The 15,577-nt window shown below is 67.2% G+C and overlaps 1 protein-coding gene across 1 annotated transcript; it reads left to right on the top strand.

Annotated features, from left to right (window-relative positions):
• The first annotated feature begins 1,632 nt into the window (after window positions 1-1,632).
• EFNA2 (ephrin A2) lies at window positions 1,633-15,066 on the top strand. Its single transcript, XM_045991998.1, has 4 exons — window positions 1,633-2,216; window positions 10,812-11,125; window positions 13,155-13,220; window positions 13,791-15,066. Exons 1-4 carry the CDS (start codon window positions 2,080-2,082, stop codon window positions 13,910-13,912), a joined length of 639 nt encoding a protein of 212 aa, XP_045847954.1. The 5' UTR covers window positions 1,633-2,079; the 3' UTR covers window positions 13,913-15,066.
• The last annotated feature ends 511 nt before the right edge of the window (window positions 15,067-15,577 follow it).

A 15,577-nucleotide genomic window follows, 5' to 3' on the forward strand; every position in this document is an offset into this window, starting at 1 on the left:
GAAAACAGAGCTTCAGCTCAAATCCGCTCAGACAGCGGCTCTGGCCGTTCTTGCCTTGGTGGCCCCTGCATGCAAATGAGCAGACCCGTCGCCGGTCCTCTGTCAGGCAGTGCCCTCTGCCTGGTGTGCCCTGCCCAGCTCCTCTCACCCCTGTGGGTCCAAGTCCTGCCGGGTTTGATGGAAGAGACCCCAGCCCCAACTGTGAGGTCCCATCAAGTCCGAGGACAGAGGGAGCTTCCAGAAGGCCCCTCTTTGTCAGGCAGGACACTGGGCTGGGCTGGGCCGGGCATGCTGGCCACCCGGGGCTTATGTCCCTACTGTCATACCCGTGCCTGGGGAGAGCGCCCCACTGGGAGTGACCACCCCTGCGCTCTCCGAAGAGCCAGACCTGTCAGCCTGCGTGAGGCCGGCCCTGGCCGCTGGCTGTGGACAGGTTCTCACCCTGCTCTCTGGAGCCACCGGGCCACCCCTGGGACTTGGGTGCCCATAGTCAGGTAAGAGGACAAACCCAGAAGCCAGAACACCCAGAACAGCCCAGCTGAGTTCCCTGAAGGGCAGAGGACGGAGAACCTGTCAGGGAGCGGGGGGCAGGGAGGGACAGGCCTTGATGGATGAGCAGAACCCGAAGGCCAGAAAAGGGAAGGGCTCTGAGAGAGGCCACAGCCGGAGCGCGGGCTGGGACGCATATGGGGTCCAGCAGCGACGCACCGGAGGTACGTGGCCTGGATGGGTGCGTCCACCTGGCCGAGGAGACGCTTGCTCTGCCAGTCTCCGGCCGTGCGGTGACCCGCACGTGGGAACGTCCAGTTCAAGCGCTCTTGGCTCCTGGCCTTTGTACATCACTGCGCCCGGGCCCGGGAAACAAACCTAGAGCGGTGGGACCCGGCTGGACGCCATGACCGTTTCCAGCCCGCACTTGGGGACAGAGCACCCGAACAGACAGAGAGGCTGTGGCGTGGCTGAGGACAGCAGTGGATGGACAGGCCCCCGGCTCCTCCCCTGCAGTCCGCTCCCCAGGAGCGATGACTCTGAGACCCCTGAACAGGCCGGGCACTCTGGGCCTTTGCTTACGCTGCACCCTCTGCCCAAGTCCCCTTCCTTGCCTCCCCCCCCCACCCCCGACAGATTTCGCCTGTGTGTTGCCTTAATCTGCTGCTGGCCTGGTTCCCACACGGGGCTGCTTGGCGCCCGCCCTGAGCGGCGCGGTTAGACTACCTGTGTCCGGCCCCAGTACTTGCCCGGCACCCTTAGGAGCTGAAGTAGGGACTCGGGTTCTGTGTCCCAGAACAGGAAACAGAGGCCAAGAGAGGATGAGTGGTGGTCCTGGGGCCCCCCAGGGAGGCAGTAGCTTTGGCGGTCCAGGACTTTGAACTTTGGGGGAGCAGGAGGCCTCAGTCTAGTTCAGGATTTGGGGTCTGGGTTTAACCGCCGCGGGGAGGTGGGTGAACCCTCCCTGGGCCTCCTGCCCCTCGCCGGCAGCCACGCTCTGCAGACTGCCAAGTGGCCCGATTGACAGGAACTCGGGGACCCTGGGCCAGGTCCTAGTGAGGATGATCATGGGGAGGGGGGTGGTCCGGCGTCTCCCGGGCAGGACCCCGGGGTGGGGGACGGGATGCCCGCAGCAGCCAGCCCCAGGGGGGCCGGCGGGGCACCGTGTGGCCAGGCCGGCTGCGCTGGAGGCAGGAGCCCCGCACCCCCCACCCCCGCGCTCAGCCCCCCGCGTGGCCGGGGCGCGGCAGGAGGGGGCGCCCGCGGCCCTCCCGGCGCTCGGGCGGGACAAAGGCCGGAGCCCCGGCCCCTCCCCAGCGGCTGCGGCGGCGGCGGCCCGCGCTGCGAGAGTCCGCGCGGCCGGGGCCGGCGCCCGGGGCGACCCCGGCGCCTCGCCCGCCGCCGCCTGCCTTCTCGGCGCCCGAGGTCGCGCGCGCCCCGGCGAGGGCGGCCGGGGATCTCCAAGCGCCGGCGCGCCCTCCTCCCGCCCGCCCCGCGCCCGCCCCGCGCCCGCCCGCTCGGCGGCGGCGGAGGAGGCGGAGACGGCGGGCAGGCGGCGGCCAGGCGAGCGCGGGCGGCCGGACCCGGGCCATGGCGCCCCCGCAGCGCCCGCTGCTGCCGCTGCTGCTGCTGCTGCTCCCGCTGCCGCCGCCCTTCGCGCGCGCCGAGGACGCCGCCCGCGCCGGCTCGGACCGCTACGCCGTGTACTGGAACCGCAGCAACCCCAGGTGAGCGCGGCCCGACCCTCCCGCCGCCCCGCCGGGCCTCCCGCCCCGACTCGGGGCGGCCCCCGCGCGCTCCGCCTGGGTCCGCGCGCCGCCCCCGGGGAGTTCCGGCGCCGCGGAGTTCGGGGACTCCCGCGCCCCGTGCGCCCCCGCTCGCCCCGAGCGCCGCCGGCCCCGAGTTGGGGGACACCCCCCTCCGGCACCCTCAGGAGCTGCTCAGCCCCGAGCTCCTTCCCCGGACTCGGACTCGGGGGTCCCCCACCCTGGGGCCTCTCCGGGAGCCCCTGCCGGCGTCCCAGTTGGAGGAGATCCCCGGGGAGCCTTGTCGCTGAACTGTGCCACATGGGGCACCGCGGTCCCCGGGGCAAGGGGGCCGTGGGTGCGACCTGCAGTGGGTCCCCACGTGAACTTGGGGAAGTTAATGTATTCCTGCCCGCCCGCCCCTAACTGCCTTCACTCCAGGGGACCCCTGGTCCCGGCTTTGCAGAGATGGGGAGACCGAGGCTGGTGGGTTTGGGGCCTCAGTCTGGGGGTCGGACCGGCAGCATCCTCTCCCGTCCGCCTGGTGCTGGTGGGGAAACCGAGGCGCAGAGTGGCTCAGTGGCTGGCCCAAGGTCAAGGAGGGGAGCCGAGTTGGGGTGGGGACCTGGGTGACCTCGTGTCCAGCCTGCTGTGGCTGGCTGAGGTGTCCTGCCTGCCTGCACATCCCCCTCGGTGTCTAGTGCTAAGTGCAATTTGGGGGGCAGCAGAAGTCCCTGTCAGCCGCAGTGGGAAAAGTTTGCTGACCATGTCCTGGACGTCGACTGAAGCCTCTGGGCCATCTCTGGCTCTCGGAGGCTGGAGTGCACCAAGGGTCCCGCGAGAGATGGGCTTGGAGCTCCTATGGCTTTGGGGTCAGCCCCAGCCCCCCTGGCTACACTGTGTTCCCATGGCTGGGCTGCGCATAGGAGCCGGGGAGGCCAGCCTCCCTGCTTCCTGTCCCTGGGCCGCTGGTCACTTTCCCTCTGCTTCAAGGGCCGGCAGACACCCTCCAGAGCCCACTGTCCCCTGCCATCCCGGTCCTGTCCCCTGGTGTTCTCCATCTTCGGGCAGAAAGTTGCATAAAGGGCTGTCTTTGAGGCAAACCCTGGGACAAGGGTAGCCAGTGTCCTGCCGTGGGGGGCAGGGAGTGCACCCAGACACCCCCCTCAGTTGTCCAGCTGTGGGGTTGGGCCCCGGGGTGGAGGGCAGAGACCCCGGGCTGCAGAGGGACAGCCAGGCCACCACGGAGCGGGTTCCCTGAGCCGCCTGCCCCGCCAGTTACATGTGGGTTTGATTAAGGCTCTTCCCTGCGGCCGAGCGGGGGAGCCCAGCGGGCAGGGGGGGACCCCAGCGGGCAGGGCTTCCCCGGCCCAAGTTTTCGGTTTCAGCTTTGGAATCTCCGTCCCAGGCATAGCCTGTCCTTTGTTCTAGCAAACACCAAACACATGAGGAGCCTCGGATGGGGACGGAAGGGAGTGTTCGGGGCTGCCCGCTGCCCTACCTGCCGTGGGGCTGCCGCAGGAGCCCAGCGGGGGGATGGAGGCCACCCCTGGAGCCGGGCTCTGGCCGGCCGCTCGGACACCGTCTGTGGCGAACCTGACGGCCCCCACTCCGACCGGCTGACCGAAGGCCTCGGTGGTCTAGGGACGCCCCCAGGAGGAGGCTTGCCCGTCCAGGGGTGGCTGGCCTGGAACCCGTGCCCAGTGACAGGGTGTGTGTCGGACACAGGAGGAGGGGTGGTGTTGGGCCTCGGGTCCAAGGGCGCCCGGAATGGAGATTTCCCGAAGGCACCCGTCCCAGGGACACGGCCCAGGGCAGAGGTACAGGGTCAGCGAGCAGGGCCTGCAGCGGGAGGTGGCCCCACGGGTAGGGACGCGAGACACAGGCCTGGCTGGGTTGACAGCAGCGGCGGCAGGTGGAGGTGGGGAAACGTAAGGCTAGGGTGGGGGGCTGTGCCTGAGAGGGAGAGGGGCACACACAAAAGGCGGGCAAGGGAGGGGGTCAGAACGAGGGCTGGGCATGCTGGAGTGGGAGCGGGCGGCCAGCGGAGGAGCCGGAGGGAGCGGTGTGCTCAGAGGGGAGCGGGAGCGGGCAGGCGCGGGCAGTGCTGTGGGGCGGCCGGCCACCCTCGCCCAGCGGGGCCTAGCACCGCACCAAGGTACAGGGATGTGGCTTCGCGTCCCAAATGACATTCTCCTGCCGTGCGGCGCGTTCCCCGTGCTCACGCGGCAGCAGACGGCCCCCCTGCACCCCGTGGCACGGCCGTGGTAGGGTGGGGCCCTGCGGTCCAGCCAGTCACCAGGCCCCGGCACCCCCCGGGGTTGGCTGTCCAGCCGTCTGTCCGGCGGGCCCCTCCTCGTCGCCCCCAGGCTGGCCGCTGGGTGTCGGGGCCAGGGGTCCTGGGCCAGCCGCCCTCCCGCGGGGCTGGTGTGCGGCGCCGGGAAGCTCCCGGTCTCGGCCGCGTGTCTGGGTGTAGGTGCGGGTTTTCGTCCAGGACACGCCGGGGTCCCGGGGGCCCAGGAGGGGCAGGTCTGCGTGTCGGCAGAGTGACGCATGTGCCCCGTGTGCGCGCGCCCGGCTCCGGCGTGTTTGCACGCGCGCCTGCGTGTGCGATGTTTGCGGTGTCTGGGGGCACGTGGGTCTCTCGCGGCCATGGGGGCGCACACATGTGTCTGCTGTGGCCGGGCGGGAGCGCACACGTCTGCACACACGTGTCTGTGCGCGTGGGCTGGCCTGGCCGTCCCGGAGCCTCCATGGAGGGGTCTGACCGTCCACACCGGTGGCGGCGCGGCTGGCTGTCCCCGCGGCGGCCCCTCTGTCCCCCTGGAGCCGACTGTGGCCTCCCCAGGGTGGGTGTGCGTCGGTCCTGGGGGCCCCAGGCTGCCTGTACTGCGAGCGGCCGTGGAGGCCCAGGGCTGGTGTCAAGCAGGCCGCCCCCCGCCAAGGGGCCCCGCCTGCTGCAGACCGGCCTCCCGAGCGGCCACGGGGCTGGGGCTGGAGCCCACCCTCCGCAGGCAGATTGGGCACCCCGAGGGCTGCGTGTACCGCTGAGTGGGGTCGGGGTGCTTCTGCGTGGGGGGGCTGCGGACAGGAGCGTGGCGACTGGAGAGCGTCCTCTCCGGGGTGCAGGTGCCGGGCGTCCCTGGGCCCCCGCCGGGCAGCCTTGCCCTGGCCTCCAGGGAGGAACGGCTTCCCCCGCTGACGCCGCGGTTTGCCCTAGGAGGGTTTTCTGTTTTGTTCGAGAGAGGTCAGCGTGCCTGGCGTTCAGGGCTCCGCGAGCGAGGCCCCGCGGGGCTGGGGGGGCCGTGGGGAACCCCGGGAAGCCGGAGGCAGGCGGGGCTGCTGGGAGCCTCCGGTCTCCTGTGTGGAGGGGTGCGGGCGCAGGGCCCAGGGGCTGGCCTGGCCGAGGCCGTGACCGCGGAGGCCTCTGGGGTTCGGCCCCGCGTTCGCAGTGACAGCGACTGCGGCCGAGAGCCGGGGGAGGAGCCGGGAAGCGGGACGGGGTCCGCTAGGGGGTCTGCAAAGGGGTCGGCAACGGGGTCCGCGGTGGGGCGGCCCGCACTGCAACGCCCCCGCCTGCCGGGGGACGGGCGAGGGTTCCTCTGTGTCCCCCACCTCCGTCCCCCCCACGGTGGACCGCCATGGGCAGCATCCACGTTGGATGAAAAACGAGGCTGGGGCCGACCCGGCCCCCAGCAGACGTCCCTGCGGGGTCCTCAGGACCATGGCCGGAGCTCTCGGGACAGCAGGTGCACTGGCGGCGGTCTGGGAGGCCGAGTCTCTGCGGGCCCGTCCCACAACCCCGACTGGACCCGTGTTTTCCCCGCGACACCCCCCACGCCCCTTCCCCTCCTTAGGCGGCGGGGACACAGCCAGCCGTGCCGCATGGTGTGGCTTGGGGGCGGTTTTCTCTTTTGGAGCTGGATCCAAAGCAAGGCTTGGCCGGGTCCCCCTGCCCCTCGATGCCAGCCGCCGTGCCAGGGGAAGGGCAGAGTCACCTTTGTGCCCCCGCACAGCGGGAAGCCAGGTGCGCCTCAGCACAGATGCTGGCGGGGTCTTAACCTTGGCCAGACTTGGACGCTGGCGGGCCAGCCCTGGCCCGGGTCTCGCCCCCGGCCTGCACTCCTGTCCCGCAGGGCGGGGGGCTCATCTGCCATGCCTCCGTCTTCCAGCTGGACCTGGGGACCGTGGCTTCGAGGGGCTCCGTCCACCACGTGAGCCTGGTAGTCCCCTCAACTGCCCCCACCCCCGCCGCAGCCCTGCACCCCGTGGGACCTGCCCACCCTGCATGCGCCGGCGGGAAGGGACACGTCCATGGCCCCGTCGGATGACCGCCTTCCTGGAGGCAGGCGTGTCTGGAGCACCCTGGGGGGCAGGGGGTGTCCCAGACCGGCTTAGCCCCGGGCTACGGCCTGCTTGAGACCCAGGCCCAGAGGTGGGGCTGGCGTGTGGCTCCCCGCCCCCGCGTTTTGTGCCCACCCTGCCTCGTTGTTTCTACCTCTTGCTTCGGTTGTCCCTGCACACAGGAGGCCACACTCAGCCTTCGTGGGCTGACCCTGCACCCCCTGGGGGCCCCAGTCTCTCGGAGGCCCCGCCCAGCACCCCAGCTCTAGGAGGGAGGTGGTCAGGTCTCAGAAGGGGAGATGTCTTTCTGACTGTCAGGAAGCTGGGGGTGGGTGCTGCGGTCTTGGAGGCCCCTGCTGCAGCCGGGAGAGGGGCTGGCCCTGCCCCAGCCTGGGCCTCGGCCCTGCTGCCCACTCAGGGCACCCCTTGCTGGGGTCTCGACACAGGCGTCTGTCGGCCCCTTCACGGGCAGCTGCGACTGGGCTCAGACCAGGGAGACAGTCCAGGGTGCAGCAGGGGTGCACAGGACCTTGCCGTCCTGCCCGCCTCACCCCTGCCTCAATTTCTGGTCTGGGGAGGCGGCGCAGCCCTCCCTGCCCCCGCTCCCATTTTGGGTGAGACTCCTAATTAGTTGCTTTGCTATTAGTGTCTAATGACTTGACAATGGCCCGATTGAAACTAATTAGCTGCAGGCCCGTGGTTGGCAGGGTGGGGGGAGGTGGGCAGGGCTGGGCCCACCAGGGGCGAGGAGGGCTGCCTGGAGGAGTGCAGGGGTGAAGCCGCGGCTGAACGGGCGTGGTGGAAGGTGTGGCAGGGGAGGGGGCTGGTGGAGGTCTGTAAGCCTCAGGAGCCCTCTGTCTGGGAACCCATCCCGGCAGTCATTAACCCCTTAGTGAGAACTGCTGTCTTCATGGCGGTTCCCGCGGAGCACTTGCCCATCGTCCTTTTGCGCGAATGGAGAAAACGAAAGCTTTGTCTTGCTTGCACCGGCTCGGTTTGGGGGTTGGGCCCCTCCCCCGCCCAGGCGCCACCCTGAGCAGGGACCAGGCGCCCGCCCCTGGTTTGCCCGCCAGCTTGGAACCCGGAATGCCGACACAGCTAGGCCATCGCTATTTTAGAGCCGGGAGGGGAGGGATGGAAACAAATGGTCCACTTCGGCAGCCAGAGGCTCGGTGGGGTGGTTCTGGGACCCACCTGCCCAGGGTCCTCGCCCCACTGGGTCTGCTTCCACGACTCCAGCCCCTCAAAAACCTTGAGTCCTGGGCCTTCGTTTAGTCAGCGAACACGTATCAAGGTGCTGCGTACAGGGCCTGTGCTGGCACGGGGGGAGGGGTGGAGGAGGAGGCCGACCCCATGGCCCAGGAGGGCGGACCGCAGGCTGCGTGACGGCAAAGGCGCGATGACGCTGAAATGGGGTACCTGACGAGGTGGAAGGCGCAGGCAGTGGGGACAGCGTGTGCAAAGGCCCTGGGCTCAGGACAGGGCCCGCGGGAAGGTGGATGTGGCTAGAAGGGAGTGAGCTGGGAGCGATCACAGGGCAACCAGGGTGGGAACGGTGGGGACTTTGGACCTCGTGGCCTGGGAGGACTGTGGGTTTATTCTGAGCGATGCAGAGTGGTGAGCCCGTGGATCACAGGGTCTGATTTCCATTCGGAAGAGCGAGCCCTGGGTTTTGGGAGGCCAGGGTCCCGGCCTGCCTGGTGGGTGGGGCCCACGCATCCAGCCTCTGAGCCAGCCAAGCAGCCTTGGCTTCGGATGTTTTCAGAAGATGAAACGGGATGGGGGAAGGATGTTGGTCCAGTGCAGGGAGGAAGGCAGACACTGTGGGAGAAACACGGGCAGGGGCGGAGTGGGGAGAGCTGCTGAGGCTTGGGCAGCCCCACCTCCTGAGAAGGGCCCCGCAGAGAGCTAAGCTGTCCTCTCCAGGCTGAGTGTGTAATCCCTGCCTGATGCCAGGAAGGAGAGAGGAAACTGAGGCCCAGAGGGGGCCAGGGCCAGGACGGCAGCACGGCAGCTCGGCCCTACACGCCCCACGGGGCAGTCCCCCACTGTGGTTTCTGTATCTCCACCTCCCCTGCGGGGCTGGGCATGGGCAGTCCCACCAGGCGCCTGGCCACGGCCCTCGTTGACTGGCGGATGGCGGGGGCTGTCGGTGGGCTGGGAAGGAGCAACAATGAGGTCTGGAACAGCCTGTGGTGGCTTCTGCGTCGGTCTTGCCCAAGCAACTGGAGAACAGACCCAGTCCGCGAGACACCCGTGCTGGACCGGCTGACGGCCATCCTGCCTGACCCTGCCCCGGCCTGACCCTGACCCAGGGCGGCTCCGCCTCTGTGCAGGGCCCACAGCGGACATGCCTGGGGTTCCCCCATCAGCCTCAAAGACCGTCCCCACTGCACAGAGTTGGAAACAGGCTTTGAGAAGGAACCACAAGGCCCAGCCGGGTGCCGGCTTGTGCCTCATCAGAACTCCGCCGCCCCCGCCAGACCCCACTTCCCGAGTCTCCCTGCTCTGTGCCCTGAGTCTGTACACGCCAGCCCACCTCTTTGGGGGGGGGGAGCTGAGCTCCCCACTGCTGGACATCCCCAAGAGCAGGGAAGGGGCTGGTGACGAGCCTGCTCCCTCCCGCGCTCTGACCAGGAATTCTTGGAGCCTCCTTCTCAGCCACAGACTTGAGAACACCATGAGACGCTTGTGCAGACTGGGAAACTGAGGCACAAGCGAGCAAGGTCTCCAGCTCGCCTCACTCCCCCCGCTGGAGCCCCAGGAGCCCTCTCCCCGACCCCGTGCAGAGTCTCAGGAACCGCAGTGTCCTCTGGTAATCCAGCCACCCCCTCAGGGGCCCGCTGTGCCGATCAGCACGCCCGGCATGGGGGCCACACCGCTGCCCCCCCGTCCCCCGTACTGGGGCGGCCGGCAGGGCAGAGCTGGAGTCCAAGCCACCAGGCCATCCCTGCCGTGGAGCTCACTGGGGCTCAGCGTCCAAGCCTGTGCGGAGAGGGAGAAGGGGCAGCCCGCGAGCCTGCACCGCCCCAGCCCTCCCCTGCTTGGGCCTTTTATGTGCCAATCTCCTCTCGGGAGGCCCCCTGGTCCCACCTCACGTGACAGGGACCCAGGGGACCACAGCAGGGAGATCTAAGGGCCCCTGGCGCTCTAGCCTGAGGCAGGGATGGTGTGGGGGGGCTTCCTGTTCCTCTCTCAGCTGACCGGCTCCGGGGGGGTCTCCCCAAGGAAGGGGTGCAGGCTGCATGACGGGGGGGACCTCCAGGGCGAAGGCTGGGAAGTAGGGCTGAGGGGCAGAGGTGTCCTGGGTCGGGGAAGCCACAGCTATGACCAAGAGGTCGGAGGGAACAGTGGCCAAATTCTAGGGGCTTTGGAGGGATGATCCTGGACTAGCTAGGGTCACCAGGGAGTAAGGAGTTGGGGTTGGGGGTCCAACCCAGAGCACATCGGAGCTGGGAGGGGGCGTCCTTCACGGGGCCCTGAGGCTAAGAGAGGGGTCAGAACGAGCCCCGGGAGGCCCAGAACACCCAGCTTGTGACCCCATGCCACCCTGTACCTGCTTTTTTTCTTCTTTTTTAAAAGATTTTATTTATTTATTGGACACAGAGAGAGACACAAGTAGGCAGAGAGAAGGGGAGGCAGGCTCCCCGCTGAGCAGAGAGCCGGACGTGGAGCTCCATCCCAGGACCCCGGGATCATGACCTGAGCCAAAGGGAGAGGCTCAACCCACTGAGCCCCCCAGGCGCCCCCACCCGGTACCTTCTTGGCAGCCAGATCTGCAGAAGGAAAGCTAAGGGGGTTGCTTGTGGGGGGCAGTGTGGGGAGCTTCCTGGAGGAGGGGGCATGGTGTCAGGCAATAGCGTCTTTCTGGAGACGGATTTCATGACGGGGGCAACAGCGTGCAGCACCCTGCTTGCCACAGACCGGCCCAGATGCCGGGCGGGGGGAAAGGAGAGGGGTCCCAGCGGCGCGGCACCTGCTCCGCGGCCTGCGGTTACCCAGCAGGCCCGGCGACCGCCCCTCCCCGCCTAGCAGGTGGGCGGGAGGCCGGGGTGAGCCCGGACCCCAGGGCGCCCGCCGTGGCCTGGGGTTGGTGATTGGGAAGCACGTGGGCTCGCGCCCTGGAACTTCGCCCCGAGCCCCTACACCCCCCCCCCCGCACTGACCCAGCCCCCCTCCGGCCCACCCCCCTCTCCCCCGACCGGCCCCGCCGCGTGGGCCGCGGGGCCGCAGGTTCCACGCGGGCGCGGCGGACGACGGCGGCGGCTACACGGTGGAGGTGAGCATCAACGACTACCTGGACATCTACTGCCCGCACTACGGGGCGCCGCTGCCGCCGGCCGAGCGCATGGAGCACTACGTGCTGTACATGGTCAACGGCGAGGGCCACGCGTCCTGCGACCACCGGCAGCGCGGCTTCAAGCGCTGGGAGTGCAACCGGCCGGCGGCGCCCGGGGGGCCGCTCAAGTTCTCGGAGAAGTTCCAGCTCTTCACGCCCTTCTCGCTGGGCTTCGAGTTCCGGCCGGGCCACGAGTACTACTACATCTGTGAGTGCGGGGCGGCCGCGGTGCGTGTGGAGGGCGCGGAGCGGGTGCGCGGGTGCTGGAGGCAGAGGCCGGTCCCGGGGAGATGGGGTCTGGGCCGGACGGTCCTCTGGGCCGCTCCTCCCACCCTGGCCTTTGTCTCCCTGGGCTCAAGCTCCTGAAGGGTATCCTTCCAGCAAGCCCCAGAGGCCTGTCAAGGGCCCCCATTTTGCAGATGGGGGAACTGAGGCTCAGAGGGGCCTTGAGAGTCCAAACCGGCAGCTTCCCTTCTGGGACCTCAGGCTCCGGACCAGGCCACCATGGGCTTGTCCAGTACGAGACCAGGGGTGCTCCCTGCCATCGCAGTGAGGAGGGACACGGGCACGGGGCATCTGGCGGGGCAGGGAGCACGGTCAAAGCCAGTGATGGACAGAGCCTGTGTCCTGCCCGTCCGCCTGGCTTGGCCAGATATTTCCCAGGTGTTCCTCCAGATTCCCCCGCCCCCCGCCACCCAGTCTCCCCGCATCTGGCCCAAGATTCCCCAAGGACCTTGGAAGCTGCTTTTCAAGGCGGGACCCTCAGGCCCGCCCAGCCCCACGCTGGGCCAGAGGGTGGGCTGCCCCTGGCTCTGCTGCCCATGGGGGAGGTCCTGGTGGGCCTCTGTGTGCTTCCCCATAAAGTCCCCATGGCGGGGCCTGGGGAGGCGGGAACACAGCAGAGCTGGGCCTGCGTTTGGGTCCAGATCGTGCTGTGGTCTTCTCCATGAACCTTAGCCAGGATCCTGGGGTCGGGCGTCGCGCCCCACCAACATGGGGGCCCCTGGGTGCCCACCTTGTCACCTGGCTGATGCCTCTGGGCAGGCACTGAAGTACCAGGGTGTCGGAGGGTCCCCATTGCTCAGCATCTTGGGGCCTCCGGGGAGCCAGGTGGGGAGCGGGGCTCGGCCCGCAGACTGAGGAGAGGCCGCCCCTCGCCGCCCTGCTTCCCGCTGGGTCGAATTAAACTGTACAAGCCCCGTTCTTCCTTTCTGCTCTAGTTGGATTTTTTCCTTTTAATTCAAGGAAAAAGCGGGTGGAGGAAGGGGGAAGAAGGTGTTTAAATTAAGTCCTCGTAATATAAGAAAAATTACATTTTTCTTTCCAGGACGGGAGTTTCATAAAGATAATTATTGTAATTATTCGTTCTATCTCTATGACGAATGTTATTTTTATTACGTGCTTTTTTATCTTCATCTCCCAGCACGAGGGGCTTCTGGGGGGAGGGCGGAGGAGGCAGCCACCAGGGGGACAGGCGGCGGGCCTGGCTGTCCGTGTGCGTGAACAGACTTCCCACGTGTGAGCCCCACTGGCCCTCCCTGGCCTTTGGGCCTCCTTCCCCCTCCCTGTCCTGGGCCCCAAGGCCCCCTCCGTTGTGACTCTTGCTGATGCCGCGTACTACCCCCGTCCCCTGCAGGGTACTGGCGTGGGGGCCAAGAAGCAGGGAGCAAAAATGGGATTTCAGGCACGAGGCCCGACCATGCTTCTGCCTCCGCGTGACCTCCAGCACTGTGGGTCCCTCTCGGGGGGAGGCGGGAGTGCAGCCTCTGTCCCAGGGGTTACCGGCTTCTGTTGGCTCCCAGATGGAGGCCACCATTTCCAAAGCATGTACTGTGTGACCCATGAGGCCCGGATAGGGGGTGACTTGCCCACGGGCACCAGAGAACAGGTATCTGATCCCAGATCAATCATTCGGTTATACTGATTTTTTTTTTTTGCTGACCCGTTCAAAACAAACGCATTTTTGTTCATCACCTTTGAACCTTTCCCTGTGCTGCCGTGGGGTGAGATGGAACCAGACACCTCCATTCTCTGGGATCCAGGTCCAGCAGGGGGAGTGCGCAGGAGGATTTCTGGGAAATAGAGGGCATCGTGTCTGGGGCTTTGATGTATGGTCAGGAGTTTTATGGGGGGCGCCTCCCGTAGCCTTGGTGGGGAGGGCTGAGCTGCCAGTGTGGGACATGAGACATGGCCCCAGGAGGTCCCCTACTCCACCAATCCTTCTCCCTCTCTTCCAGCTGCCACGCCTCCCAACGCTGTGGACCGGCCCTGCCTGAGGCTGAAGGTTTACGTCCGGCCGACTAGTAAGTCCTCAGGGCACCGTGCAGGGTTCAGTACCCCACCCTTGTGTCCCGAACCCACAGAACCCGCTCTGTGGTCAGCAGGGCCAGAGTGCTCCGAGCACAGCCCTGGGAGTCCCGTGACCTCAGCAATGGCTGCGCCAGCCCCTGCCCAAGCCTCAGTTTCCCCATTTATAAATGAGGACAGCCTTTCAGACCCTCAGGAGTACAGGTCAGGACCTGGCCCTGGGCTGAGGCCAGAGCCCTGTTCCCCCAAGACTGAGCATCAGCGGAGTTTCCTGGGATAGACCTAAAGGGCCCATGTCCTGAACTCTTGAACCATCGGAGCCACATCCAGAGAGGAGGGGGTCTCCACGGCCCCTCGTGACGTCCCCCAGGTGCCGGGCACACATGATTTGACACCTGCTGTTTGCTGTGCTCTGCCCCGTGAAGATGGTCAGAAGCGCCCCAGCCGGGGTTGGGGGGGCGGCGCAGCTGAGGCTGATCAGCCCTGGTGTGGGGGTGCAGCCGGTGAGGGCCGGGCGTGGGGCGGTGGGGCCACCTGACGACCGTTCTGCCTCCGTGTCCCTCCAGACGAGACCCTGTACGAGGCCCCTGAGCCCATCTTCACCAACAACAACTCGTGCAGCGGCTTGGGGAGCTGCCGGCTCGTCCTCGGCGCCGTGCCCGTGCTCTGGACCCTCCTGGGTTCCTAGTCCCGCCCGCCTGGACGGCCCCGCCTAGAGACCGGAGACAGACTCCGATTCTCCGACGACTGGTGCTGCCCCTGCCGGGCTGGGGGGCTGTCCGCCGCCCCACGACCAGCCCCGGGGGGTGCGTGGCTAAAGAACCGAGGCCCGAGAGGCGCGGTGGCTGGCCGGCGCCTGGCCAGGAGGGCTCTTCTAGAGGCCTGGAGAAGCCAAGAACCTCTCAGCAATGCTTTTCTTTTATGGTGGAATCCGAAAGACTTGAGTTTTTTAATTTAATTTATTCCTTGCTGTTGCCGGTGACTTTGGGAAGGAAACAGTGGACGGGGGTTGGGGTGGTGCCTGGCCCCCCGGGGCACAGGTGTCTGGAGACCCCTGCTCTGGTCACTCCATCTGTTGGGTCCGGGCTGGAGCCCACCCTGGACCGCCCACGAGCCCTGGAACAGGCCGGTCTGAGACCGAAGGGGTGAGTGACCACCGCCGGCAGGCCCTGGTCCAGGACTGAGACCTGCCTCAGACCCCCCCGTCCCCTGCCCCACCCTCCTCGCTCCTGGTGACCCTGCCCAGAGTGGAAGCCTGGGATGTGCCCCTGGGGGCCTCTTCAGAGTCTCAGCCTCCGAGGCTTAGAACCGCTTGGGCCCCCGACCCCCGCGCCCCCAGCCTCACCGATTGCCCCCGCCCCCGGCAGGCCGAGAAGACAGGACTTTTCTGTAAACAGAGCCGGCAGCTGTACTGTGACTGGTTTTTACTGTGCTCCCCAGGACGGCCTGGAAAGTCTCGTCTTCTCTTACCCCTTCCTGGGAGGGGGCACTTGTGTTTGGCGAGGGGTGGGGGGACCTCTTAGAGCAGAAGCCGCCTTCGCCGTGGGCGCGATCGTCTGCCGGAGCCCCTCCCCCGGCTCTAGGAACTTAGGTTCCTAAGAGAAAACGGGACAACACAGAATGCGGGGGCCACACCCAGAAGAAGACCCCCGACCCTTTCAAGAAGCAAACGGCATTTATACGGATTTCATATTTCTACCCGCCTTTCCTGATCTGTGTTTTCTATATATTATACCTACGTACACAGCGCGGCGCCGGGAGCCGGCGGCACAGGCTTCCCCTTCCGATACGATCAACTTTGGATTCTGTATTTTTTTATAATAAAATGAGCATAAACCTCAAGGGTGTGCCTGTGTGTTTGGGGACACCGACCCTGACCGGGGGGGGGGACAGGGGGAGCACAGGGCTGGGTCGCGTCTGGCGTGGGCCGGGGAGGGGCGTCTTCGAGGAACGTCTGGCGCCCGTCATAGCCGGGTCTCGGGGGGCTTGGGAGCCGGGCGCCGGGATGAGCCTCGACGGACCGCCGTCCTTCGTTGTCCTCCGGGGGCCTCAGTCGCCCCCACAGCAGAGAAATAGGAATGAGCACCCCCCCAGCCCTGGGGCAGCTGGGAGGAGGGAGGGAAGAGACCAGGGCCGCAGAGGAGCACAGGGGAAGCCGGGACCCCGGGCTGGTCAAGGCGTCTGGCTCCCTGCTCCATGCCCGGGGCGAGGGGGTTGGTGAACCCCGATTTCATCTTGGCTCCTTTAGAATCCAACCACCTTCTCTGACCTCTGTGTCACCAAGCTCTGCTGCTTTGTGACTCAGTTTCCCTAACTGCCCAGGCCAAGGTAGCGGTTACTTGTTGCGTCTCAA

Source organism: Meles meles, chromosome 20 (assembly GCF_922984935.1).
Source record: "Meles meles chromosome 20, mMelMel3.1 paternal haplotype, whole genome shotgun sequence".
Classification (NCBI taxonomy): Eukaryota; Metazoa; Chordata; class Mammalia; order Carnivora; family Mustelidae; genus Meles; species Meles meles.

Excerpts from the sequence above, each read along its gene's own strand:
- EFNA2 (XM_045991998.1), top strand. The coding sequence starts at position 2,080 with ATGGCGCCCCCGCAGCGCCCGCTGCTGCCGCTGCTGCTGCTGCTGCTC. Across the intron at positions 11,126-13,154 it reads CCACGAGTACTACTACATCT|CTGCCACGCCTCCCAACGCT; the intron begins GTGAGTGCGGGG and ends CCTCTCTTCCAG. Across the intron at positions 13,221-13,790 it reads GGTTTACGTCCGGCCGACTA|ACGAGACCCTGTACGAGGCC; the intron begins GTAAGTCCTCAG and ends GTGTCCCTCCAG.